Here is a 27,558-nt window from a genome sequence, read left to right as displayed (position 1 = left end):
CATTGGAGAGGTGGCAAGAGCAGGACGTACACAAAGCTCATGGGAAAGATCTGTTCAGAAAGTTTTAATATGCCATTCTTTTATTATACATAATGTGATTTTAGCCAAATAACTTCCATAAATACAGCAATCCAGAACACACCATTGCATTTCCTTTCCTAAACCATACAATGGCTATTTTGCTGCCAAATGAACCTTTCCCACCTAACTGAGCAATTATCTGGCTCTTTTTCCTTAGAGCGGATAAACGAATTAAGCCCAGTACCAGTATAAAATCCATCAGTGTAACTGGTTGCTGGAGTAAGAATTCACTTAGCCCACAGATTTGTATCTAATCCACTGATTTGGGCCACGCACCTCAAAGGGTGGTTCCTTATAGTAGATATAATTGCCTAGTTCTTCCAGAGGTGGTTCAGGATCAGTTGTGGCAAACTGTGCTGCATCTTCAATCTCTTTCCTTACTTCCACATCAATTTCCTATGAGAAGGGAAAAATTTGTCAATGGAAACAGAAGAAACTCCTTCCCCTCTAAATCCATATACATCAGTCAGAATAAAAACATCTACCACTAGTTACCTCTGTAGTACATGGGTTAGACAGACACCTGAGGGTCTAATTGAGATATGGAAACTTCAAGCCACAGCAAGTTAGTTGCTGTAATATTTCAAGAGTTTCTGCCTTTCCTAAGATTAAATCCTATCTAGTGATCTCAAATGAGCAGTTCACATCACTGTAGCACATGGAAACACTTTGGCTTCTTTTTTATGCTTGAATGACTATCTAGCAAACTACTTGAAAAGCTTGTACGTTACCTAACTGACAATATAGACGCAGTTTCTGACAGGACATGGCATATTTTCAGAGGCTATAAATTGGAGGATGGAGTAGAGCACAACCCAATTTACTCCAGTGCAGAACACCCATACCAGGCTGAGACACACACAAAACTAATCATATTCACCAAGTGATCAAGGCTCTCTATTTCCACTTTGGCAACAAACCATGGCACAATATGAGAATTTCCAAGGAAAGCCTCTCTTCCCTGCTCTTCCATGAAATGTTTGAGCTGTAGTGACTAGAGTATTAGAATCCTAGTTCAAAATTTTCAACCTAATCTGACAAACTGACATAATCACTCAGAAAAAGGGTAAGATATAAATATGACAAACAAGGCAATGGCTGCAAAAATGGAGGTCCCTGAAGGACGCTATCTGGGCAATATTGGTCTTTTTATCCTACACCAAAACAGCTTGAAAGGAATTCTGGCTTGTAACGTAGTATATTTTAGGTTAATACTTCCTATCAATTTAGTTTACTTGCGTAAAATGATTTTCATTACATTGAAATGAAGGTTTATTACCTTCAGCTCTTCCACACTAGCCAAATTGTTGTTCACCATTCTATCCTTCAGAAGTGTAATGGGATCACTTTTGCTTCTCACTTCTTGAATTTCTTCCCTTGTTCGGTAACTGCAAAAAAGACAAGCCAGTGATACACAGTGTAACTTTGCTGAACTATTTGAAATAACTGTTTCTGCCAAGCACCGATACTCTTATTACAACAATAGTCTGATGCAGTATTCTCTGGCAACCATGGCTAGTTACAGAGAGAGCTTTCAGGAGCAGTTTACATCTGCTAATCTCCAACACATAGACTTCAACCAGGGCAAAATGGTAGCAAGTCGTGGCCAAAGCATTTTCCAAACTTTTGATTGTTTTGGTACACTTTTTTCCCAGAATTAAAAATGGAATGCAAATTTCACCCGTAATAACCAAAGATTTACTTTTAGTTAGAGTAAGAACTGTCTACTTTCAAAGAACACACTCCTTGTGTTTCTGCGTGAATCACAGTTCTGGGCCTGCCTCCAAAAAACTCTGCTTAGCACTGTGTGTATTTAATTCTATCACATTTGATACCAAGATGGGTAGGATCACTAGCTCTCCCTACTAATGTGGTTAGGGAGAGAGACCGATGAGATGCCACAGCAGGAAGTAGCTCTTTAAGTGAGTACTTTGTACTCATGAGAGCCTTTAGCTAGGTTTCCTCTCATAGCAAACTATTTTGGAACCACAATTTTGCAATAAAGAATCCATGCACATATATTGCTGTTCTTAGACAAGTTTTCAACATGTTGTTTTAGAATATGCTCTTACATTTAAAATGCTGAGTTTTAATGTTTCACTTTAGTTTAAATGTTTTGCTTTTAACTATAGAGTTTCACAATATAAAATGGGAAAATAGACAAAACAGCAAATGTGATGAGGTATAAAACAGAATTAAGCATATCAATAAAAAGAGCTTAATTAAAACCTGCCAATTGACTCTACAAACGGCACAGTCAGCAAGTACAGCTCAGCCAGTTATTTACCTAGATTAAAATATATATCATACTAGTTTCCATTTTAACTTTGTAAGTTCCCTTTTGTGGAAGGGCCATAGCACAATGGTAGAGCTTTGGTCTCAGGTTCAACCCCAGCATTGCTAGGTAGGGCCAAGAATGTCCCCTGATTGAACACATGGGGAGCCCCTGCCCAGTCAGTGTAGACACCAGATGGACAAATGCTCTGTCTCAGTATAAGGCAGCTTCCTACATTCCTGTAGATAGCTGTTAACCACAGTAAAACATACAACAATCAAAAGCAAGATAATTGAAAATTTGGGTACTGTCGTTAATTTTTGATATTCATTGTATTCAGATGTAATAGCAACTCATAGTTTTCCATTATTAATATGAGCAGGCACATGCTTGTTTATGTGCTCCCTCCTCGTTTTCCTTTATGTGAAAATGGAAGAGCTTAGAAGCTTCCTATCCTGGATAGCTATAAACCAGTTTGCTTCTAGTTGAAAATCCTAGTTTGTGTGCAAAGTTTGCCACTGTCAGACACACCAGAAAAGCCTACAGAAGGGAGATAGTAGAAGCAGATCAGTAGATGGTATAGACAGAAAACTAGGGACATTTGAAAATTCAGCTCCCCCTCCATACCTCATTGGACCAAGAGGAACTGTTTGCAATGTGAAGAGAAGTACCTGATTCCTGGATCACTCATACTATGTCCATGATAACGATATGTCTGTAGCTCCATCACAATAGGACCCTGAAAAATTAAAAATTAGTGGTATTAATAACTTTGAAAATAGTGGCAATATTTTTCTGATAAGAAGTAATGACAACTAATCCCAGGCAAATGTGTGTATGCATTTTAGGACTGCTGTTCTATCACTTTGTTTCAGAGGGTCACAAACTTTGGCTGGCCTTGGAAGCTGGCCAAAATTTGTATTGGTTACTGAGTGCAAGATCTTTATTGCAGCTTTGAGTGTTTTTAAGCTCAGTGCAAAGTCAGCAAGAGCCCCTAACCTTCTTCTGAGCCTAAAGATGGAAAGCTGTTTCCAACATCAGTCACACTGAATTTCTCTTCCAAGGTTTAAAGATATACCTGCCAGGAGTGAGCACATTTGTGAACTATTACCCTGTTTAAGTATTTAGTCTACCACATGGTAGCTATTTGTATACAGAGTTCACAGGAACTGGGCCATTTTCAACATACTAATGCAAACATCTAAAACCACAGTTGTCAGTGGAATGAATGAAAGAAAAGTCATCCCTCAATAACAACATGTAAATCAGTTCTATTGTGCCTTTAGAAATAAATCATGACCCTCCTAGTTTATATTTTGTGTGGAAAATAGGAGCATATTTTAACACAAAGAGCTAATGGCATGAAATGACAGACAAAAGAGGCTTAGGGAAGAAATAAAGCAACACAGAGCTTGTGATCCAAATAAAGAAGTATTTGTCAACTAATTGATGAATTGATTAAATCTGCATGAACATTTAGATAAGTAATATCAATGTTGAAGATGACTGCATACTTTATTTTAGATACTCCTGAGTCACAGCAGGAGACATTTTTAAGAGGGGTAATATCTACCTTCTTGTTTTGTTTCTGTGTACTTACATTAAACTTTATCTGCTGCTTTATTAGTTGGAGGCAGTTTTTAATCCAATAATCTGAATGACTAAATGTTGCATCCCTGTCCTGCTGTACAACACAATGAAACATCTTGCGAATCGAAAGTGTTTGCTGTATAGGGTTAGACTTAATGATCCTGGCTTGTCAAGTATGGTTTAGCAGAATGGGAAGAAGTAGCGTCATGTCTGTGTGTTCCTTCCACCCCTTCTGTACCAACTTCAGTGCTTCAAACTTGATCTGTTCCCCATTTTGGATGCAGCATGGAGCTCTAATTTAAACAGATCAGCTGGAATCTTTACATCTAGAAGGGCCCAGTTTGGATGATTATGATGATTTATTAGACTATCAGTTGCTTGTTACCCCAATATCTCCAAGTATCTTACAAAACATTGAAAACATGAATACATAACATAGAACAAAACAACCCCCATAACAGCATACTAATAACAAAAACAACATAATCTGTCTATGAAATGCCTGGGGGGGAAAGTCTTTACCTGGCACCAAAAAAAATCAATGAAGGCACCAGGTAGACCTCACTGGGGATAAATAATCATGGTTTTATAAGCCATGACTGAAATTAGAAAAAGAACAATTACTGTGCTCGCACTTCCTTTCCCCCTTCCTTCACATGGCTTAATGCAACACTTCTGAGGTTTGTTAAACTAAGCTATAGTTTCCCGTTACATCTGAACCTGTAGTTTAAGATCCGACTTCAAACCTAGCATGCAAGCCAGGATCAAACTGTGGTTCAAAGCTTAACCTACATGTTCCCAGTTCAGGTGCAACAGGAAATGATAGTTTCACAAAGCAGCAGGGCGAGGAGGCCAGGGCCCGCCCCACTCTGCCCGTCTGTTCCCTGACCTCAACTAAACTGCAGTTTCCAACCCATTGATGTAATAAACCTTAAACAAAACTATGCAGGTAAGAAGCCAGCAGGCATGTGGGGGCTTTCCAGTGTTTTGCACTGCCTGCAGCATGTACGACTATCTGCCTGATGGACAGAAGTTGTGGGTGTGCTCTTGGTGCAATGAGCTCCTGGCTCTCCGGGAACGACTTCATTTCCTTGAGGCCAAAGTGGCTGACCTGGAAAAGCTGAGAGAGGCAGAGAGGTGTGGGGAGGAGGCCTTCAGGGACGTTATAGCTGTGTCCCACTCCAAGCATGATAGCTCTTCTGCTATCATGGAGAACAATGGTCTCGGAAGGAGAGCATCCAGCTGAGGAAGAGGGAAACAATCCCTTAGAAGGGACCCATTCCTTGGGAGATGAGCAGCTATCCTCTCATGCCGAGGATATATCTCCGGGGTGTGGAGGGATCCTTGTAGTGGGTGATTCGATCATTAGGAACATAGACAGTGGGGTGTGTGATGGGCGTGCAGACCGCAAGGTGTTTTGCCTGCCTGGTGCGAAGGTTGCGGATATCGCCCGTCGTTTAGTTTGGTACACAGTGCTGGGGAGGAGTCAGTGGTCGTGGTGCACATTGGCACCAATGACATGGGAAATGCAGCTGTGAGGTCCTGGAAGCAAAATTTAGGTTGCTAGGTAGGATGCTGAAAGCCAGGACCTCCAAGATGGCTTTCTCTGAAATGCTACCAGTTCCACGCACAGGACCAGCCAGACAGGCACAGCTTTGCAGTCTCAATGCATGGATGAGACGATAGTGTCGGGTGGAAGGGTTTGGATTTGTTAGGCACTGGGGAACATTTTGGGACAAGCCGGGCCTGTACAAAAGGGACGGGCTCCACTTGAACCAGAATGGAACCAGACTGCTGGCACTTAAAATTAAAAAGGTGGCAGGGCAGCTTTTAAACTGACTGAGGGGGGAAACCCGACAGGAGCTGAGGAAGGTCCGGTTCAGAATAAACCTCCCCCCTGGGATAAAGACCAAAGAAATGATGAAATTTTTAAAGGGGGAGGCCTAAAAGTAGGCATTGTGAGAGCAGGGGCACAGGATATAAATTCAGAAGGGCAAAATTACCACAGGCCAAACCACAAATGCCAAAGACAGTTGAAGAGAGACACTGCTTACAAGTGCCTGTACGCTAACGCTAGGAGCCTTCGAACCAAGAGTGCTTGGTCTTAGAGAAGAGCATTGATATAGTGAGCATAACGGAGACCTGGTGGAATGGAGAAAACCAGTGGGATATGGTTATCCCTGGATATAAACTATATTGGAAGGACAGGGAAGGACGTATTGGTGGCAGAGTCGCTTTATACGTGAAAGGCATTGAATCCAGCAAGCTTGAAACCCCAAAAGAGGCGGCCTCCTCCACAGAATCGTTGTGGGTGGTGATACCATGGCCCAGGAGGGATTTAATACTGGGAACGATCTATCGTCCCCCTGATCAAAATGCTCAGGGAGACCTTGAGATGAGATATGAAACTGAGGAAGCATCCAAACTAGGAAATGTGGTAGTAACGGGTGACTTCAACGACCCGCACACAGACTGGCCGCATATGTGTTCCAGTCATGACAAAGAAGCAAAATTTCTAGATATTCTAAATGACTATGCCCTAGACCAGTTGGTCATGGAACCGACCAGAGGGACAGCAACCCTGGACTTAATCCTCAGTGGGGACCGGGACCTGGTGCGAGATGTAAGTGTTGTCGAACCGATTGGGAGCAGTGACCATAGTGCTATTAAATTAAACATACATGTAAATGGCCAATTGCCAAGAAAATCCAACATGGTCACATTTGACTTCAAAAGAGGAAACTTCACAAAAATGAGGGGATTGGTAAAAAGAAAGCTGAAAAACAAAGTCCAGAGGGTCACATCACTCGAAAATGCTTGGAAGTTGTTTAAAAACACTATTTAGAAGCTTAACTGGAGTGCATACCGCAGATCAGAAAAGGTACCACCAGGGCCAAGAAGATGCCAGCATGGTTAACGAGCAAAGTCACAGAAGATCTTAGAGGCAAAAAGACTTCCTTCAGAAAATGGAAGTCTTGTCTGAATGATGAAAATAAAAAAGAACACAAACTCTGGCAAAAGAAATGCAAGAAGACAATAAGGGATGCTAAAAAAGAATTTGAGGAGCACATTGCTAAGAACATAAAAGACCATCTAGGGAGGCGATTGGACCCTTGGATGATAAGGGAGTCAAAGGTGTACTAAAGAACGATAAGGAGATTGCAGAGAAGCTAAATGAATTCTTTGCATCTGTCTTCACAGTGGAAGATACAGGGCAGATCCCTGAACCTGAACTAACATTTGCAGGAAGGGATTCTGAGGAACTGAGACAAATAGTGGTAACGAGAGAGGAAGTTCTAGGCTTAATGGACAATATAAAAACTGACAAATCACCAGGCCCGGATGGCATCCACCCGAGAGTTCTCAAAGAACTCAGACGTGAAATTGCTGATCTGCTAACTAAAATATGTAACTTGTCCCTCGGGTCCTCCTCTGTGCCTGAGGACTGGAAATTGGCAAATGTAACGCCAATCTTCAAAAAGGGATCCAGGGGGGATCCCGGAAATTACAGGCCAGTCAGCTTAACTTCTGTCCCTGGAAAACTGGTAGAAAGTATTATTAAAGCTAGATTAACTAAGCACATAGAAGAACAAGCCTTGCTGAAGCAGAGCCAGCATGGCTTCTGCAAGGGAAAGTCCTGTCTCAGTAACCTCTTAGAATTCTTTGAGAGTGTCAACAAGCATATAGATAGAGGTGATCCAGTGGACATAGTGTACTTAGACTTTCAAAAAGCTTTTGATAAGGTACCTCACCAAAGACTTCTGAGGAAGCTTAGCAGTCATGGAATAAGAGGACAGGTCCTCTTGTGGATAAGAAATTGGTTAAGAAGCAGAAAGCAGAGAGCAGGAATAAACGGACAGTTCTCCCAATGGAGGCCTGTAGAAAGTGGAGTCCCAGAAGGATCGGTATTGGGACCTGTACTTTTCAACTTGTTCATTAATGACCTAGAATTAGGAGTGAGCAGTGAAGTGGCCAAGTTTGCTGACGACACTAAATTGTTCAGGGTTGTTAAAACGAAAAGGGATTGCGAAGAGCTCCAAAAAGACCTCTCCAAACTGAGTGAACGGGCGGAAAAATGGCAAATGCCATTCAATATAAACAAGTGTAAAATTATGCATATTGGAGCAAAAAATCTGAATTTCACATATACGCTCATGGGGTCTGAACTGGCGGTGACCGACCAGGAGAGAGACCTCGGGGTTGTAGTGGACAGCACGATGAAAATGTCGACCCAGTGTGTGGCAGCTGTGAAAAAGGCAAATTCCATGCTAGTCATAATTAGGAAAGGTACTGAAAATAAAACAGCTGATATCATAATACCATTGTATAAATCTATGGCGCGGCCACATTTGGAATACTGTATACAGTTCTGGTCGCCTCATCTCAAAAAGGATATTATAGAGTTGGAAAAGGTTCAGAAGAGGGCAACCAGAATGATCAAGGGGATGGAGCGACTCCCTTACGAGGAAAGGTTGCAGCATTTGGGGCTTTTTAGTTTAGAGAAAAGGCGGGTCAGAGGAGACATGATAGAAGTGTATAAAATTATGCATGGCATTGAGAAAGTGGATAGAGAAAAGTTCTTCTCCCTCATAATACTAGAACTCGTGGACATTCAAAGAAGCTGAATGTTGGAAGATTCAGGACAGACAAAAGGAAGTACTTCTTGACTCACCGCATAGTTAAACTATGGAATTTGCTCCCACAAGATGCAGTAATGGCCACCAGCTTGGATGGCTTTAAAAGAAGATTAGACAAATTCATGGAGGACAGGGCTATCAATGGCTACTAGCCGTGATGGCTGTGCTCTGCCACCCTAGTCAGAGGCAGTATGCTTCTGAAAACCAGTTGCCGGAAGCCTCAGGAGGGGAGAGTGTTCTTGCACTCGGGTCCTGCTTGCGGGCTTCCCCCAGGCACCTGGTTGGCCACTGTGAGAACAGGATGCTGGACTAGATGGGCCACTGGCCTGATCCAGCAGGCTCTTCTTATGTTCTTAACCCTAAAGTATGCTGCAAGAGAGAAGGAAGGAGTAGGCAGGTACAACAATACTGGGAAAAGATTATGTCTTAACTGAGCCTCAAGTGGTTTTCACAGAATGGATTATCCCTTGCATTGAATTCAGGTACATTATGAAACTGCATCTCTTCCTGTTACTAACCCTACATATCCTGCTTATTGGAAGCTTGCTTTGAGATGCACAAGGTAGTTGTAAAGCACCCCCCCCAAAAAAAAAACCTTTGTGCTTTTGGTAGAGATGCACCTTTTGAAACCACAGAATAATCTCTCCAACTTCAAAACCCTTGCTATAATTACATAATTTGTTAAACAGGAGAAGCCCACCACACACGCAGATCTATAACTTACTTTTCCTGATCTGCAGTAGTCAGCAGCAAATTTAGTTGCTTCCCTCACAGCAAGAACATCCATGCCATCAACCTATTGACCAAAAAAAGCAATTACTTTTATGAAAGAGTTGGGCACAATGTTATCTTCACATTCTTAAAAGACAGAAAATAATTAAATTGTTCTTACCCTAAGCCCTGGAATAAAGTCTCCTCTCTTATAGTAGTCTGTACTGGCTGCAGCTCTCTCTACAGAAGTACCCATTCCATATCTATTGTTCTCGCAAATAAAAATGCATGGCAACTTCCACAAGGCTGCCATGTTAAATGTTTCAAATATCTGACCCTGGAAGAATAAAAGAGTTGGTATATCTTCAAGTCTTTCATGTAGTCATCTAACATGCATTTTTTACGCACACATGCACACGCACGCACACACACCGAAGCTGTGTTTGCTTAAACCATGGTTTAATGTTATGTTCACAAGCAGCAAAGAGAATGTTGGGCTTCTGCACTACCCTTGCCCATCTCAGACGAGTACAATTTTGGCTTGTCATTATGTATGAACCATAATTATGGTTTCTAAATATGCCAAATTCAAACTATGGATTATGAAGCTGGCTTGTTTAACTAATCACCACCATATGTAACAAGCCCAGTTTTGTGAAGCTGAAACTAAACTCTCCAAAGTCTTCCTCCTAGCCACATGGGAGGAAGAAGTGCAGAAGCTTGAGCCTCACAGCAGCCCTTCCCTACTCACCCAAATAGCACGAAAGAATGGTTCAGAATTATGTGCAAACTCAACCAGTCTTGCAGTTGGCAAATTTAGCCACTTCAGTGTAAACATATATATTTCAAAAGGACGTATCTTTAACCCAGATACAATTAGGCTTGCTAACTTGCCGTAAGATTTTGCCTCAGTTCATCATAGTCTAGCTCACATGCTTACTAGTTGTTTTCAGCCCTTTTCTTTTGAAACATCTTCATGGATTACTGTATTAGCATGATCAAACTACTACCCATTAAAAAGTTGTGACGTAAACTAGGAGCCCAGTCCAAACAATATGGGATCAACTCCATGTTTCCACTGACACAGGGTGTGTGGAGCAGAACAGCTTCTCTAGATTTCAGGACACAAGGGGATCTGCACAGCTGTGCAAGTTGGCCAGATCCTCCCATCTGCAGCTCCCAGAACACAGGGAAGGAAGCAAAGAGGTACACACACTTTCTCAGATGGAAGGAAAGTGATGTGCTCCCTGTCTCTTCATGGATAAGTATGTATTTGTCCCTCAGGGCAGTGTTCACTGACAGGAAAGAGGGAGACACAATGGGCAGGTAGAATTCGACCTATCTTCCCTATTGCTCATAATCCTGTCACTTGGTCACGGGAGTGAAACAAAGTTGCTTTGATCCATGTGTGTGTTTTAAAGAACTCGTGACTTCTAGCCTTACAATCCATATGCCAACTTTTCTCAAGGCTGAGAGTCACAGGGGCATTTAGGTAACAAGAAACCACAAAACTGACTCTACTCACAAAATTCTTGTATCCAAACACTACCAGAATAACAATGGGGAAAAACACTGGGATAGTTCCAACATAAACCAGCTACCATACTGGCACATACACAAGCTTCTATATAGAAAGGAGATATATTGTCAGGTCAAACTTAGCAATGCACCATCACTAGGTTCAGAAACATTCAGCATACATCAAAGAAAATTCTGACCACTATTTCCACTTCTTTTGAGGTTACGTGGCTCTAGTTAAGTAAAATTTCTAATTAAAGGTTGATGCTTACCTGATTGGCAGCACCATCACCATACAATGTCAGGCAGATCTCATCTTTGCCAAAGTACTTGCAAGCCAAAGCAATACCAGCTCCCAAAGGGACCTACAATGAATTGCAACATGCAAAGGGAGTCAAACAAGACTGCTTTCTCAAAATATGACAGGCAGACAACAAACTATCTTAAGGTAGCACTTAGATATGAACAGAACCACTGAAATACCATGATTCCAGTTACCATCCCTAACACTTAATGCAGAAGGATACCATGGTGATTAGTATATTTTAAAAATTGCTGAGACACCTAGCAGAATTAACAGGGTCATTCACCTTTCTCCCAGTGAAGATCATCCATCAGTGCTACCAATACTTTCAGTCCCTAACTGAGGTCACATGCCAGACTGAAACGGTTCTGGATAATTAGTTTCATCCCAGAATGGGCAAAGTTGATTGGCTATGACCATTTTAGGTTATTTTAGAGTTACACACTAGGACTAGAACTGGGCATCCAGCACAAACTGGACATATTTAAGTCAAATGAAGTCACTGGGCAAGCATACCTTGAATTAATTAGATTATGGCCCAGTTTAAAAGCTACATGTGGCCCTCTTCCCTAAGAAAATATTATTTTTATTGGCGAGTCTTACCTGGGCACCAACAATGCCATTACCACCATAGAAGTTTTTGGCGTACATATGCATTGAGCCTCCTTTGCCTTTAGCACACCCACCTATCCGACCTGAAATGATTAAAATTTTATCTTTTACATCTGATCTGACATCAATATGCATAGGATGAAGCCCTCTGCCATTCCTCCTTGTGAAGTGATTGGATGAATTTTAAGAAGTTTTAAGAATATACAAAAGTCACCATTTTCTCAAAACTCATTTTCTGAAAAGGAGATGGTGTTAGGAAGGCACATGCTTACAACTCATACTACAGCTACACACGCAGACATCTCAGTACAAGAACTTAATGTACTGGTGCTATTGAAATTAAGTGTAAAGAAACTAAAGCTGTACATGCATGTATGAACCAGCTCTTGGCTCCTTGGAAGAAAAGCAGAATATGTATGTAATAAATTCAGTGAAGTCGTACTAGGTAAATTAGGCAATGATTTCATAGCTGAGATTTGAACCTGAACCTCCTCCATGTATCCACTACACAAGCTATATATTCCTGTTCATTCCCACATTTACATATGATTTTACTGAATGCAAACCTGTGAGCTCGGCAAGGATTTCTCGAACTGGAATACCACGAGTATATGTAAAGCCATGAGCCCGGTAGGCAGTGATCAAATGATCTGTTCGATTTATGGCAGCCTCAAGTCCAACACAGCAAGCTTCCTATGGTAAAGAAAACATGCCTGAAAGTAGTGTACAAAATGTTGTTGTCTACAGGTGAGAAATAAAATGAAAAGTATTATACAAACTCCGTACACCCAGCTACACAACAGTCCAAGAACTGAAGAAACAGAAATGTAGACTACACAAGGAAGACGACAGCCACTGTACACATCTACAATGTGTCATACGATACCATAGTTTAATGCGGCAATAAAATATCTACATGAGATCCACTATGTTATTGGTTGGTATTGTAGATAGTAAACATTTTATGGAAAAGAACCAGAACTCTGATTCCTTCAAATACTTTTAAACTTGCAAATCTTGTAGGATCCAGATTTGTGTGGAAATATCCACTAAAGTAAACTAATATGGAGAAGCACAGCCTGAGGGAGATCTGGTTAACTTGACTTAACCTTCCTACTGGTAGAAACTCTAACACAAAGAGGAAACTGTAATTAAAATAAAGCTAAATATTAACAATAGGCTTTTGGATCAAGACTAGCCCCTTCCCTTCAAATGGAATTTCAGGTGTCTCTTCCTTTCCACATTTTATCAGCAGATTACTGTGCTGAGACATATCTACATTAAGCATTTTAAAAAAAGTATACAAGTACAAATTACATTCACAAGATTACACTGAGTAAGATCAAAGGTATCTTACTACTACTACTAAGGGGCAGGTGTGATTCTGCATTCACAGGGACCACAGAAAGGATTAGGGAAGGAAGCTACACATATTGGAAGTAAGACACAATTTCAAGAGGAAAATACGAGTGTGGGAAGTAATGTTCCAGACTTTAAAGGGCAAAAAAATGGGGCATGGGAAAAAAAGAAAAGTAGATACCAGTAACTATATCAAGTGTGCAGATATCCAGACCAGATCTTGGTGACTTTGCTGTCCGCTGGAATCTCCTATACTTCCCTGCCTGAAAAATGTTTTTCTCCAAAGCCTGAACATCCTTAATTTAAAGCAGGTGCATGCATGATTGGCATGCAATATGGAAAAGTTTTAAAAATTGAACAGTCTTTTGGAAAACGTATCTTGATTTACAAGAGAAGATAACAATTAGCATGGGAGGCTCCACTGAAGGAAGACCTGTCTCACTTAAATGCTGCCGTAGAGGACAGCTAGATTATGAAATAAAATGGAGCAACTGACTTTCCTTGGCACACAAGCAACAAACAGCTACAGCAGAGGTGAGGAATCTTTTTCTTTCCCTATCATAAGACATTCATCACAAGCCATGAAAACAATCACACCAAATTATTAATTCATTAAGCATACATTCTTAATTGTATCATACTATAAATAAATAAATAACATTGTAATGCCTAGGTAGACATCACTCCTTGGTGGCCCTTATCTCAGTAACGTCTGGGGATGCTGGAAGGTACTCTGTGCTCATTCAAGTGGCAGGGCTCATCCCTTCATCCCCTCCTTTTGCAAGTAGTTATTTGTCTGCATGGATTAAGTGGATACATGCAATTCCCAGCTCCTGCTGGGAGGAATATAAATCAAATAATAAATATCCTGTCATATATAAGCCTTCATTAAAATAGCAGAAGACAATAACCTAGAAGTCTTAAGCACAAAGCCTTTCAACTCAGGCACACACCTGACCATCATATAAATGACAGAAGCCTCGAATAATCTTCTGTTTATACAACTGGTCTGCTTTCAATTCCATGCGTCGAATGGTCTGCATAGTTTTGTAATATTGCAGACCCTGCTCTCGAGTCATAACAGCTGTGGCAGGTGGACCTTCCTCCAAACGATGGAGATCATGTTTCTGGGGAAAACAAAGTCAAAAAGTTACGTCCAATTTTTTCATACTAAGATGATTATTGAAACTTACTAGCTGCAGACTAGTCCTGAAGCAACTCAGAGTATAGCAAATATTGCTCTATCTGCTCCTTGCTTTTTGCATACTGTGTCCATGGAGCCAAGGCTACAGTATAAAAGTAGCACAGAGCATACAGGTGCCCTGGAACTGCCATGGTAAAAGCTACTAATTTCATTGACTAGGATCTCCAATTTTGGAGGGGTGAGCAGGGCAAGTCTCTTGAAATTACAGCATTCCCTATAAGGAAAGGATAAAATATTTGGGCTTCTCTTGCTCAGGAAAAGGAGGTAATGGGGGACATGACAAAGGTTTATAAGGGTGCGGAACAAGTGAATAAAAGGGAGAAAAAATCACGCTAATACTAGACAGAACTCGGGGTCATCCAACAAACTGATCAACAGTGCATTCAAGACAGACCAAGGAAACCTTCGGGGATTGCCTATGTTGACACCATGGCACCTTTGTGGTCTCCCAGCACTCACAAAACCAGAGACCACTCAATGCCCACTTGGTCAAGAGGTGGTGAGAGTGGCGTCTTTTTTACCTCTTGAAAAGTGCATAAAGCTGAAGAAAGAAGGTGCAAGAGTGACACTCTTTTCCACTTCCTCTTTCAGTTCTCTGTTCTTTTCACAGCTCAGATTAACTCTATTGGAAGTGACTTTTCCACAGATCCCTTGAAAAGGCAAAGCATAAGAACGTGCTCTTTCTTTCTCTCAGACAGGTGTGGGGGCTGATCTGAGGGAGACAAGCGACAAGGGGGTGGCGTCCACAGCAGTCATTCAAAAATCCAAACGTGCCAGCAGACCTAAAAAGGTTGGCAACCTCTGACACAAGAATATTTAACTGTATTTTGTCTTGATATTGAGGTTGTAAAGTGGAATTGTAATTTTATTTGCTGTAAAACACCTTGAGTGTTATAAGCTACCTTGCATAAGCATTAGGAGGGATAAACATTCTTTTAAAAAATAAATAAGATACACTATAATTCAACATTAGCTTTCCAGATAAGGTAATGAAGCTGTTTACCTTAAGTTCAAATGTAGCCTCACTTGCAAAATCTGCATAATTACGAGATGCAACAACCACACGGGCAACCTTTTAATAAAAGGGGGGGGGAGATAAATATAGATGCCTGTTAATTTGTTTTTTAAAAAGGTAATTCTACCTTCCCAAGATAAAAGATTCCAACTTCAACATCCAGTACATTTGACACAATTGAAGATTAGAATGTGTGTTCCACAAACAACTTTTTTATATACAAAGTAGTTACATACCAAGTATCATATGTTGTTATCTTGTCACACTATCAACACCATAGAAAAGCTTAAACATGTATACCTACAACCATCAAACTACTAAAGCAGGCAGTTGGAGAGGGGCAATAAGCCAGCAAATATGTTGGGCCTATTATTAGTAATAAAGATATATATGCTTTCTATTTTCACCAATTAAGATTCAATCAGATTGCACTGTGACCTCACATTATACTTGGGCAGATGTGCACAAACTCCACACGACCTGCTGGCCACAATGCATAAGTCACAGTACAGAGCAAACAAGATGATAACCTGTCCGTTCCGCTCAACATAAGAAACGGACCTTTAGTAAAGTGGCACCTATCCTTTGTAATTCCGTCCCCTTAAATATTAGACAGGCACCCATCTCTATTATCTTTTTGGCACCGACTGAAGACCTTCTTCTTTCAATAAGCCTTTTAAGTAGAGATCTTATCCCAGTCTGCATCTGTGTTGGAATTGCTTTTTAATATATTTTTAAACCTTTTTTTTTACGTTTTAAAGCTTTTTAAAAAAATGTTTTTAAAGATGTTTTGTTTTAATATTTTTAATGGTTGTTATGTTTTAATATATTTTGAAGTCTGTTTTTATGATGTTTTAAAGTGTTTTTAGTGCTTTTGTTTGCCGCCCTGGGCTCCTACTGGAAGAAAGGGCGGGATATAAATCACATATATAAATAAATAATAAATAAACCCAGCCAGCTGACTGCCAAGCTTTCCTTTTTTCCAAGTTCCATTCCCAACCAAGCATGCATTCTCCTCCTGATCTGTGCCCCATTCCAAAAGTTCACATCTAGTTGTGCCTGTAGAACCCATTCATGATTCCATTTCAATTTAACTGCATAAAAACCAACGTGGTTCACTTCAAACATTGTTTCAATACCCAGATAAAAATTTTAATCTGGCAACCATAAGTGTAGAAGAGAAACTACCAACACAATCAACAGATCACCAGAGGACAAAGAAGGCAGGAAGAGAGAGGGCCTACGGTGAAGGGGTGTTAGGGGAGAAATGCTGTATGGCAGGGGCAGCTAACCCTTTTCAGACTGAGGACCACATGTCAAAATAAGGATGGAGAAATTGTGATGCGTCCTTTTAAAACCACAGTGAAGTACGTGTGGGCACAGTCAGTTAATTACAAAAAATATACACACACACATATATGTAACTGAATTCATTTTTGAAAAATTAACACATGGGAGACCTTGGAGAAACACAAAAATCTTCCGGCATCACAGTATCACAGCAGTGAGTTATGGAAGCAGACTGTGTTTAATTAAAAAAAAAAGACAAATTGGGTGTCCACAAAAATCCTGGGGATTAGCCACCCCTGCAGGGGTACAGGATAGAAAGAATGAAATGCTAAACCAACTTAATTAGTCTTTTGGGAACACAGTACATACTCAACACAGGTAATTTCTTAATATGCTTCAGCTACTTTTTGGTACTCACAATCAGGGTAGTTGAAAAATGTGCCAGTGTGGTGTCATGTGAGAGTACTGGTGTATTGGACTATAACTGAGGAAACCTGGATTCAAATTCCTACTCAGCCATAAAGCTCCCTGCATAATCTTGGGCCAGTTTTATCAGTAAGCCTAACCCTGTTGTGAAGTCAATTCTGGTTGCAGGAAGTATTTTTTATTTATTAAGGTATGATCTGAAGTCATAGTTAGTTTATTTATGTACCATATTTTCCAAAGATGTGTGCTCAAAGCAGTTAATACAACTAACAGTCTAAATAAAATAATCCAACAACAACAAAATTAAAATTATAATATGCAGTAGTGGTAGAAAGTAGGCACAAGGGATAGAAGATAAATAGAAAAGCATAAGGAAAAAAGACACAAAGGACGAATTTGGACTAGGAAAATCCAGGGGTAGGGAGTTTGAAGTACAACAGACACACAACAGTAGCCAATGAACACTATTTCCTAGGTTTATTACAGCATACTAGTAAAGAGTGTTATTGTTCAATTTGCATAATTGGTATAGAAACAATGAAGAATTAAGAAACAAAGGTGAACATGCTAGAATAGGCAATGGTCTTCCTCTCTTTAAATATTGTACAGAGTTTAGGGAACTTATGCAATGTATCACCAGAACTCCCACAAATTACAATTGTGTTACAACATATAAATGCAATGATTAGCAGTGATCCTCATGCCATGCACTGTGCACGTACGATAGAGAGGGAGAATACTATTTTACACTTAGTTATAGAGCAAGAGTTGCTATCTCTTGCCTCCCCGCCCCCCCCTCCCGATGCTGTTGCATTACAATTCCCATCCTCTCTAACTATTGGTCATGCTGGCTGATAGGAATCTCAAAGCTACCTCTGTTACAGAGACACAACTGAGTGTCAACAGAATATATGACTCGAGGAAATATGAGAAAAGGACAAACTGATCCTATACTTCCCACAAATTACAAAAAAGAGGGAGAAACTTTCATTAGCTCATGCATTTCATGCAGCCTAAGACCTGCTTTTATAAGCTAAGCAGAAGCCAAAAAATATTTTCCAGCCACAGGATCTCTTATTTGGGTCTATACTTTAACAAAACCTAATTATGGCTTTCATAATTCAAGGTGGGGAAGAACTTTGTTTAATATAAAATTATATTCTTGTAATTTTTGCCAGTGCCAGCTTGCTTAGCATTATGTCCGAATTAGTATTCATGGTTTGCCTCTCCCAAACCAAGAACAAACCTTGGTTTCAGATTGTGGTTTGGAGAGAAACATGAGCACTGCTTTGAACCGTACATTAAACCAGATGCTCCATGATTTGTTCTTGGCCCAACTACGGGAGGAGTGAAGCAGAAGTGCTCAAGCTGCATGCACCAGCATATAACCAGCATTATTATTATGCTTCTTAACCACCCTTCATCTCATGGGATCCCAGAGTGGTATATGGATAAAACACAGTTCCCAACAGTATGAGACTAAAAATAAAACAGGTCAAGAATAATTTAGCAGTGGACAATACAAATGCCATTTCAAACTTCACCTCCTATACTGAATGCAGGAGGTTTCTTTATGGCTTATTTATCCTATTTCTCATCCCCTCCAGAGACCTAGACAGAGAGAGAAAAAGGCTTTATCACGGGTAAGAGAACCTGTGGTCTTCCAAAGGTTGTTTGACTACCGCTCCCACAATTCCCGTTAATTATGCTGGCTGGGGCTGATTAGTATTGAAGTATATTTGTAAGTGTATAAGCAGTTTATATAAACAATATAAACTGTTTAAGTGCTTCATGGTTCAGCGTTACATCCGAACATGAACAAGAAAACAGATCAGAATGGCACATAAAACATTTTTCTATATAAAATTATACATTTGCAGTCAAAATGAGCATACAATTAAAACAATTGATGAGCACCTTACCTCACTAACGGCTCCCTAGAGCAGCAGAATGGGGAGGGGGAGAGAACAAAAACAGAACAAGGATGTCAGCTACCATTACACATCTAAACAATTCATGACTAATTTTAATTACCAGTTTTAATTATAGACCTATTTACTATTATTCAGCAGAACTGTCTCTATGTAAAACAGATTGTAAAATAAACACGAAAATGTTAATCTTATTTTGTAACATTTCAGTTTAAGAGACTAATGCCCAATACTTTCAAAGAAGTAGGAAGTGTCTTCTCTAATAATTCCCTCAGCAAGTCTCTCAGTCCTTGTGATAATCTACATCCAGGTTGCATGTAAATTACTACACAGAAAAGCCTTCTGTGCAAGAAAGTCATGTCGTTTACAGGCTGAAAATCCCACATGCTGGGCTGCCAGAAGAGGAAAGAATTTAATGCAAAATTCTTTCATAACCTTTAGATTGTTAAATTTATCTCTTAATATAAAACTGACATCTAGAGCATGCACCGTTCAAAGTCAATCCTCATGAGAACTTCTGATGGGAATGAAGTAAAACACAAAACCAACCCATATTGCACATATATGTAAATGTTGAATACTATTTCGATACCTATTTTCAAAACTGTGCTACATGTCCAAATTACACAAGACTAAGTAACCAAAGACCATGGCCTGGTTCCCACATTATGGTAAGCCAAACTCAGAGATATAATTAGATTATCCTGTCTTCTATCTTATGGATGGAAAGATGAATTAGAAAGATTACATGTCTACACAGAAGCCTCAATGGGGTTTACTCCTAGGTAAATATAGGATTGCAGCCTAAGTGAACTGTATAAGAATTGAGAAGAGAAAGCAAAGAGAGAAAGGAAAAATTAAGCAGGTTCCTAAGTTGGTGTCTCCACCAAGGGGACATGTGCCTACCAAGGCCTCACCTGGGGCCAGTGAGAAGGTCTGAACCCAATGAAACAAACACTGGACACCTGGAGGCTTTCACCACTCTCCATGCTCAGAGCAGTTCATTCTCTCTCTGACCTCTGTGTCTGTGTCACAGTGACATAAACAGGAATACTATAGGTTGTAGGAATTATCCAGGAGGCCTTGCTTTGTTTCTATAATGTTAACCTGTTTAGGATCAAAAGTAATTGTTACTGGATCCTATATACGTTTATTATTACTCAGAATTAAATTCCACTTTGTTACAGTTGCTTTCATGTAAGGATGCCTAGGAGTCTGCTCTTAGTATACATGTGTTATTTGCTCACTTCATCTTCACTCAAGTTATGTGGGACTACCCCAGAGTTTTTGCTTCTGTGGCCTTCCAACAAAATACTTAATTTACATTATAGTCGGGAAACTTATAGAAGATTCCGGCATCATGTAATCCAGTTTTAATTATCATCATTAAACACAATCAACCTAGCAAGGAAGAAATGTGGGCCATTCATCTGTAACCAGCATGTCTTGTAGTGCGTCCATAATGATTTTAAGCATGATGGTACCACTAACTTTAAAGAAATAAACTTACTGCCTCATCCATAAACTATTTATTTATTTATTGCATTTATATTCCACATAAGAACATAAGAAGAGCCTGCTGGATCAGGCCACTGGCCCATCTAGTCCAGCATCCTGTTCTCACAGTGGCCAACCAGGTGCCTGGGGGAAGCCCGCAAGCAGGACCCGAGTGCAAGAACACTCTCCCCTCCTGAGGCTTCCGGCAACTGGTTTTCAGAAGCATACTGCCTCTGACTAGGGTGGCAGAGCACAGCCATCACGGCTAGTAGCCATTGATAGCCCTGTCCTCCATGAATTTGTCTAATCTTCTTTTAAAGCCATCCAAGCTGGTGGCCATTACTGCATCTTGTGGGAGCAAATTCCACAGTTTAACTATGCGCTGAGTAAAGAAGTACTTCCTTTTGTCTGTCCTGAATCTTCCAACATTCAGCTTCTTTGAATGTCCACGAGTTCTAGTATTATGGGAGAGGGAGAAAAACTTTTCTCTAAGAAGCTCAAGGTGGCACACAAGGTTATCTCCCCTCCTCATTTAATCCCCACAACAACCCTGTGAGGTAGGTTATGCTAAGAGCCAGTGACTGGCCCAAGATCACCCAATGAGCTTCATGGCTGACTTAGTGCAAACACATTTCACTAATGCCCTATATCAAAAAGTTCTCACAGTGGCTTAAATTGACTAAAGAGTACATCCCACTGGCCTCTGTAGGGCTTACTGCTATTTGGCCTTTCTGGAAGAATGGTGGGCTTGCAAGTCATGGTAAGGCAAATTATAGCTTACTGAGACTGTGCAAATGTGCTGACTCCCAGAGAGGGACCCACACTTGCTTTGCTCCTCCCTTGCCCTTTTAGCTCGGCTTGTACTATGATCTGTACCCAAGATCAAACCTTGGCTACAAATTGTGGTTAAGACGGAGAGGACTTAACCGTGATCCCCAGTTCAGACAACATGTTAAGCCAAATCTTGCAGATGGCTAATAGCTAGAAATGAAGTATTGTGGATTTATTTGGCAACAAATTCTGGCACTAACAGTACATTATACATGACAACCCAGAGATACATCCCACTGAGTTCAAGGGGGCTTACTCCCAGGTAATTGGGCATAGGATTACAGCCTAAGAGTCTGCACTGCCATAAAGGAACCAGAAGCAACAAATAAAAGATACCACTGAAAGGGATGCAAGGCACACACTCCCTACCAGGCTACAGGAGGAACAAGGGCCACCTCCCCTAGCAGCCCCTTGATCTGATTTACTATCATAATTCCCACCAGGGATAACCTGGCTTCAGTTGTCCATGCTCTGGTTACCTCCAAGTTAGATTACTGCAATGCGCTCTACATGGGGCTGCCTTTGAAGACGGTTCGGAAACTGCAGCTTGTGCAAAATGCAGCGACCAGATTGGTAACAGGGACCAGATGGTCCGAACATATAAAATCAATTCTGGCCCGTTTGCATTGGCTGCCTTTATGTTTCTGAGCTCGATTCAAGGTGCTGGTTTTAACTTATAATGCCTTATACAGCTTAGGACCACAATACCTGATGGAACGCCTCTCCTGACATGAACCCAACTGTACACTATGCTCAACATCCAAGGCCCTCCTCCAGGTGCCTACTCGGAGGGAAGCTGAGAGTCTGGCAACAAGGGAGAGTGCCTTCTCAGTGGTGGCCCCCAAATTATGGAATGAACTGTCTGACGAGGTGCACCTGGCGCCAACACTGTTATCTTTTCGGCACCGGGTCCAGACTTTCCTCTTCTCCCTGGCATTTTAGCATGTGTTTTTAAATTGCTTTTTAAAAATGTGTTTTTAAAGTTGTACGTTTGTTTTTAATGTTTTTAATTGTTGTAAACTGCCCAGAGAGCTTCGGGTATGGGGTCGTATACAAATGCAATAAATAAATAAATATTTGGGAAGTTCAGAGATAAGTGTGCTGCTGATCTTTATGCAGCCTACACAGCACCATCCACACACGTCAGCAGGTTTGCAGACATACTCCAAGGTCTACAGAAGCACAAAACCCCTTTTAGATTTAGAAAAGAACCCTAAAAGAAGGAACCTAAAAAACCCCAGCGAGGACTGAGCATGTTCAAAGGGAATGGAGTGAAGCAGTGAGGAAGAGGACATGGCTAAAGCAGCCTAGGAGGCTTCAAATATTGCTGATCAGTTGAGAGGTGAGCAGGAGAGGCTAGCTGAGCGAAAAGGCAAGGAGTGCAAAGGGGATAAGGAGGAGAGTGGAAGGTAGGCAGGCAGTTGCATCCTACTTCTTCCTTTGCTGTGTTTCTCTCCTTCTGTTTCTTCTTCTGAGACAAAGAAGTAAAAGAGGGCAGAAGAAACACATGCTTATAAAGCAGAGAGATAACTATATCTTTGTCCAGAAAGGTTGTTTCCTGGTTTACCTATTTTTAAATATTTCCAGAGATGTGAGAGTTGCCCACAGAAATCAATGAATAAATCCAATATTTTAAAGTTGATGGGACTGCACGCCAGAACATCCATTTATCCAAAATATAGCAACATACATACAGGCCTGCAATTGCAAATTCCAAAACCAAAGCTGTTCATTGCCCCATCATTAACCCTAGCGAGGTGTCTGGAGCACAGTCTTGTCATGTTTTGTTGGATGAGTTTCAGTCGGTTCAGTTCGAGGACGTGGACAAGGTGCTTGGACAGGTACGTGCAATCACTTCGGTACTAGATCCTTGCCCCTCTTGGCTAATAAAAACTAGCAAGGAGGGAACAGTTGGCTGGGCCAAGGAAGTGATAAATGCCTCCTTGCGAGAGGGAGTGGTCCCCGGCTGTCTGAAAGAGGCAGCTGTGAGACCACTCCTGAAAAAACCTTCCTTGGACCCAGAAGATTTCAGCAGCTACAGACCAGTAGCGAATGTTCCATTCCTGGGCAAGATCTTGGAACGAGTGGTTGCCGACCAGCTCCAGACGCTTTTGGATGAAACCGATTATCTAGATCCATTTCAATCGGGCTTCAGGCCTGGTTTTGGCACTGAGACAGCCTTGGTCGCCCTGTTTGATGACCTATGTCGGGAGAGAGACAGAGGGAGTGTAACTCTGTTGATTCTCCTTGATCTCTCAGCGGCTTTTGATACCATCGACCATGGTATCTTTCTGGAGAGGCTTGCGGAGTTGGGAGTTGGAGGCACTGCTTTGCAGTGGTTCTGCTCCTACTTGGCGGGCCGTCTCCAAAAGACAGTGCTTGGGGAACATTGCTCGACACCGTGGGTTCTCCAATGTGGGGTCCCACAGGGTTCGGTTTTGTCTCCCATGCTCTTTAACATCTATATGAAGCCGTTGGGTGCGGTCATCAGGAGTTTTGGAGTGCGTTGTCATCAGTACGCTGATGACACGCAGCTCTACTTCTCCTTTTCATCTTCTTCAGGTGAGGCGGTCGATGTGCTGAACCGTTGCCTGGCCACGACAATGGACTGGATGAGAACTAACAAGCTGAGATTCAATCCTGATAAGACTGAGATGCTGTTGGTGGATGGTTTCTCCGATCAGATGGTGGATATATACCCTGTCCTGGACGGGGTTACACTCCCCGTAAAGGAACAGGTTCGTAGTCTGGGAGTCGTTTTAGACTCTTCCCTCTCACTTGAGGCTCATGTAGCCTCGGTGGCACGGAATGCGTTCTACCAACTTCGGTTGGTAGCCCAGTTACGTCCCTACCTGAGTAAGGAGGACCTTACATCAGTAGTACATGCTCTGGTAACCTCGCGTTTGGACTACTGCAACGCGCTTTACGTAGGGCTACCTTTGAAGACGGTTCGGAAGCTACAGCTAGTGCAAAATGTGGCAGCCAGACTGCTAACAAGAACTAAGCAGTCTGAGCATATAACACCTGTGCTGGCTCGCCTGCACTGGCTTCCAATATGCTTCCGGGCCAGATTCAAAGTGTTGGTGTTAACCTATAAAGCCTTATACGGCGCGGGACCACGATATCTGTCGGAACGCCTCTCCCAATACGAACCGGCTCATACACTACGGTCTACTACGAAGGCCCTCCTCCGGGTCCCGATGCATAGGGAGGCCCGGAGGGTGGTGACAAGATCTAGGGCCTTCTCAGTGGCGGCCCCCGAATTGTGGAACAGTCTCCCCAAGGAGGTACGCTTGGCGCCGACACTATCATCTTTTCGGCGCCAAGTTAAAACCTTTCTCTTCTCTGAGGCATTTTAATCTTAGTTAAATGTTTGTAACTTGGTTTTAGATTGTGTAGTTTTTATATGCTTGTTGTATCAGATTCTGTAATTTTATTGTATTTTATGTTAACCACCCAGAGAGCTATTGCTAGTCGGGCGGTATATAAGTTTAAGAAATAAATAAATAAATAATACTGCAATTTGTAAAGAGCTGTAGCTGGAAGAGAGTGGCTTATGATAGTGCTGCTCACAGTGATATGACTTTAAGTGCCTTACAACACCCGTGCAGTGTTGTTCAAAGGTACACCTCTATTGCAGGTTGGGGGTTGAACTGAAACTGAGGCAGTAGGTTACAACAACCCTGCAATACACTATAGTTCAGTATTACATCTCTACTGCAGGCCGAGAGGAGGTCTATCCTGAGACAAATTCGTTTATGGTAGCCGTGCACAATAATCCGGAGGGAACCTGAATTTAAGAGGCAAGTTAAGAGCGTGGATTCCTGTCTTCAGTGCTTAGGTAATACGTGAAAAGAGGGGAATGTGCTGCAACATTTTGTTGCGGGACCCACGATCTTCCGACTGATAACACAACGCACACGTCCCGCAACGGGATACAATTAATTCCTAACAGGAAGGGAGGTTAAAGAGCTTTTGGAACTTCACTTGTTGACCTGAAATAACTGCGAATGTTATTATGGTAATCTATGTCCGTGGCCTGGGAATTCCTCGAGAGGCCTGTGTGAAAAGGCGGCCGGGAGCCTCGCGTTCTCTCCCCTTCCACAAGGGAGGGGGCAATAACTGTCATTTCACAGCTGGCGCGCGAGGGACCCCTCCCCGTTCACTCTCCTCTCGAAGCCGCGGGCAAGGCGCGGAAACGGGGGGGGGAGAACAGGCGGCATTCCAAATACAAGGAAAGAAACGGCAGCTGCTGGTGTCGCCGCCGCCCTTCCCTCGCGACCTTTCGGCCCCTGCGCCTCACTCACCGGTCTGTGGGCAGCCGGGCCCTGCAGCAGGCGGGAGAGCGCGGCCAGCATCTTGCGCATGGAGTGCCGGATAGTCTCCGCTCACCCCCGGCCCCTCGTCCCGGGATCAAGCCTCCTAGTGCGTTGCGCCCGCAGAACCGAAGGCCGGCAAGTCTCCTTCAGGCTTCAGCGTCCCGCCTTCTTCCGCTGCAGCCTGGCTGACAAGCAACTTGCCCGGAGTGATAGCGGAGGAGGCCGCTCTTGCTTGCCCTCTAGCGGCTCCCACTGCGATACGGCCATCAGGCGCCGTTCCCACAGGTTTCCTCTGTATCCGATTTTATAATAGTTTCGTTTTCTTGGCTTTAAATGTGATCCAAACGGCCACAAGCATCATTTAAGGGGGGACTGCAAAGCCTTGCCTCCCCCACCTTGCTGTTTCAGACTCAGACCACATGTTCCGACAAAACGCACACATTTTCAGGTTCCACCCACGACGAGTGGCTTTCCGTCTGTTTATGAGAAACTGGGAACACATGGCAAACACAAGGAGAGCGTCACGTCAGTATTGGCCAGCAACGGGGCAACAGTTATTCAGGCTACAAGCCGAAGCACTTACTTTGGGGTCAGCCTCACTGAACTGTTCCTTTAAAAAAAATAACGAGAAAGAATCTTCTTTTGTAGCCTCTTCAAGTGACTGACAGGTGGGCGGGTCCACGGAGGGTGGCCCACTTTGGAATCTGGCCTTCTGGTCAGATACAATTCTCTGTATTCTTGAGTTAACAATGAAAAGGAAATTGCTATGATTGGTTAAACAGCAGAGGAGGGAAAGAGTCTTCTGCCAATGTGTAACAAAGTGTGTGTGCATCTCAAGCAGTTATGCTTGCTTTGAGAACAGTAGTGTTAATGTGAGTTGGGCTGTGCCAAATGTTCAAACACAGACAAAAGGACTGGTGTGTGGGTGTGTAGGTGAAATGTTCCCTCCAAAGGTTCCCCTTTCTTCCCTTCCCCACCTTTTGTAGATATTTGCTGCCTGTTCATTCCATCATTGGTCTCCCTAACTATTGCAGAGTTATTAATTTAAACAGCATCTTGCAGTCAGGAGCAGCTATGATCTCAACCAATCAGGAATCGCAGTACTGTATGAATATGATGACATTTATGTTTTGTGAAAATTTCTAATCTGCGTTTTCCTCTAAATATAGACACCAAGGCACTATACATAAAACATTCCAGATCAACACAATAGTAAAAACAAAACAATATAAAATTGGCTACATGATGTTGTCATGTCATGAGCCAATTAAGACTGAGGGCAATGCTTCCTGCATTCACTCTCAATACCTATTTCACCTTTGCACCTCCCTCCCAATCATGGATAGAGGAGTGCTTGTCACGAGGTCAAACTTTTGTGTGAAAGATATGGGTCCTTGTGACGCCCTTCCCTGGTTCTCCCTGTCAGGTTCCCACCTGCTTGTGGCTACTGCCTTTCACTAGGCACCACCAGGGATACCACCAGTCCGGACCGTCCTTTATATGGTTTCTCACTCCGCTCTAGCACACATCTCACTAGATCCCCCTGCTAGGCAGCACCACCAGTCACGTCCTATAACCAATACTTCCAGAGACTTTGCCTGAGTCTCTCTCTAGCTGGTTACTTTTGTGACTGTGTGCTTATGCTGTTCCCAACCCCCTTGTATCTTTGTAGATAACGCATACAACTCTGGGTTGCTCTGGATACTTGAATTGTTATTAATCCTCCCTTCACCACTGCCACCATTAGATACTGTTTCTGTTCAGCCTTGGTAATTACCCTGCCCTCCCTTCTGGTATGTATATCCCCCAGCCAAGGATCAGGCCTTTGGAAAACCAAATAAGTATTGATTAAATATCAGAAATAACAAGATTAGTTTTAGAATGTTTCACAAGCGTATGGTTTCATCTATTCCTGTTTTGTACTTGACTTATTATTAATCAGAACTCCAACTCCCTCT

At 42.1% G+C, this 27,558-nt stretch overlaps 1 protein-coding gene across 2 annotated transcripts; it reads right to left on the bottom strand.

The window, feature by feature from the left end:
• Window positions 1–37: 37 nt before the first annotated feature.
• Window positions 38–25,907, bottom strand: PDHA1 (pyruvate dehydrogenase E1 subunit alpha 1). 2 transcript variants are annotated; one of them, XM_061627257.1, is made up of 12 exons: window positions 25,589–25,906; window positions 18,945–18,959; window positions 15,295–15,363; window positions 14,041–14,214; window positions 12,295–12,421; window positions 11,720–11,811; window positions 11,085–11,177; window positions 9,476–9,631; window positions 9,308–9,379; window positions 3,028–3,095; window positions 1,361–1,469; window positions 38–477 (listed from the first exon to the last, which is right to left on the bottom strand). In XM_061627257.1, the coding sequence occupies exons 1-12, from the start codon at window positions 25,646–25,648 to the stop codon at window positions 313–315; spliced, it is 1,200 nt and encodes a 399-aa protein (XP_061483241.1). In that variant the 5' UTR covers window positions 25,649–25,906; the 3' UTR covers window positions 38–312. The 2 variants fall into 2 exon arrangements, with proteins under 2 accessions (XP_061483241.1, XP_061483242.1); XM_061627258.1 differs by lacking the exon at window positions 18,945–18,959 and having other exon boundaries at window positions 25,589–25,907.
• Between the last annotated feature and the right edge of the window lie 1,651 nt (window positions 25,908–27,558).

The sequence above is a fragment of the Rhineura floridana genome, chromosome 5 (genome assembly GCF_030035675.1).
Source record: "Rhineura floridana isolate rRhiFlo1 chromosome 5, rRhiFlo1.hap2, whole genome shotgun sequence".
Taxonomy (NCBI): domain Eukaryota; kingdom Metazoa; phylum Chordata; class Lepidosauria; order Squamata; family Rhineuridae; genus Rhineura; species Rhineura floridana.
Note: the sequence above shows the minus strand (reverse complement) of the source record. Positions and strands in the feature narration are given on the sequence as shown.

What these genes read in the sequence shown, in the direction of transcription:
- PDHA1 (XM_061627257.1), bottom strand. Translation starts at nt 25,648, where the DNA reads ATGCGCAAGATGCTGGCCGCGCTCTCCCGCCTGCTGCAGGGCCCGGCT. An exon ending in AATCCTTGCCGAGCTCACAG is followed by an intron (nt 11,812 to 12,294) that starts GTTTGCATTCAG and finishes TAATCATTTCAG; the next exon opens with GTCGGATAGGTGGGTGTGCT. An exon ending in GTGATGGTGCTGCCAATCAG is followed by an intron (nt 9,632 to 11,084) that starts GTAAGCATCAAC and finishes TTATTCTTCCAG; the next exon opens with GGTCAGATATTTGAAACATT.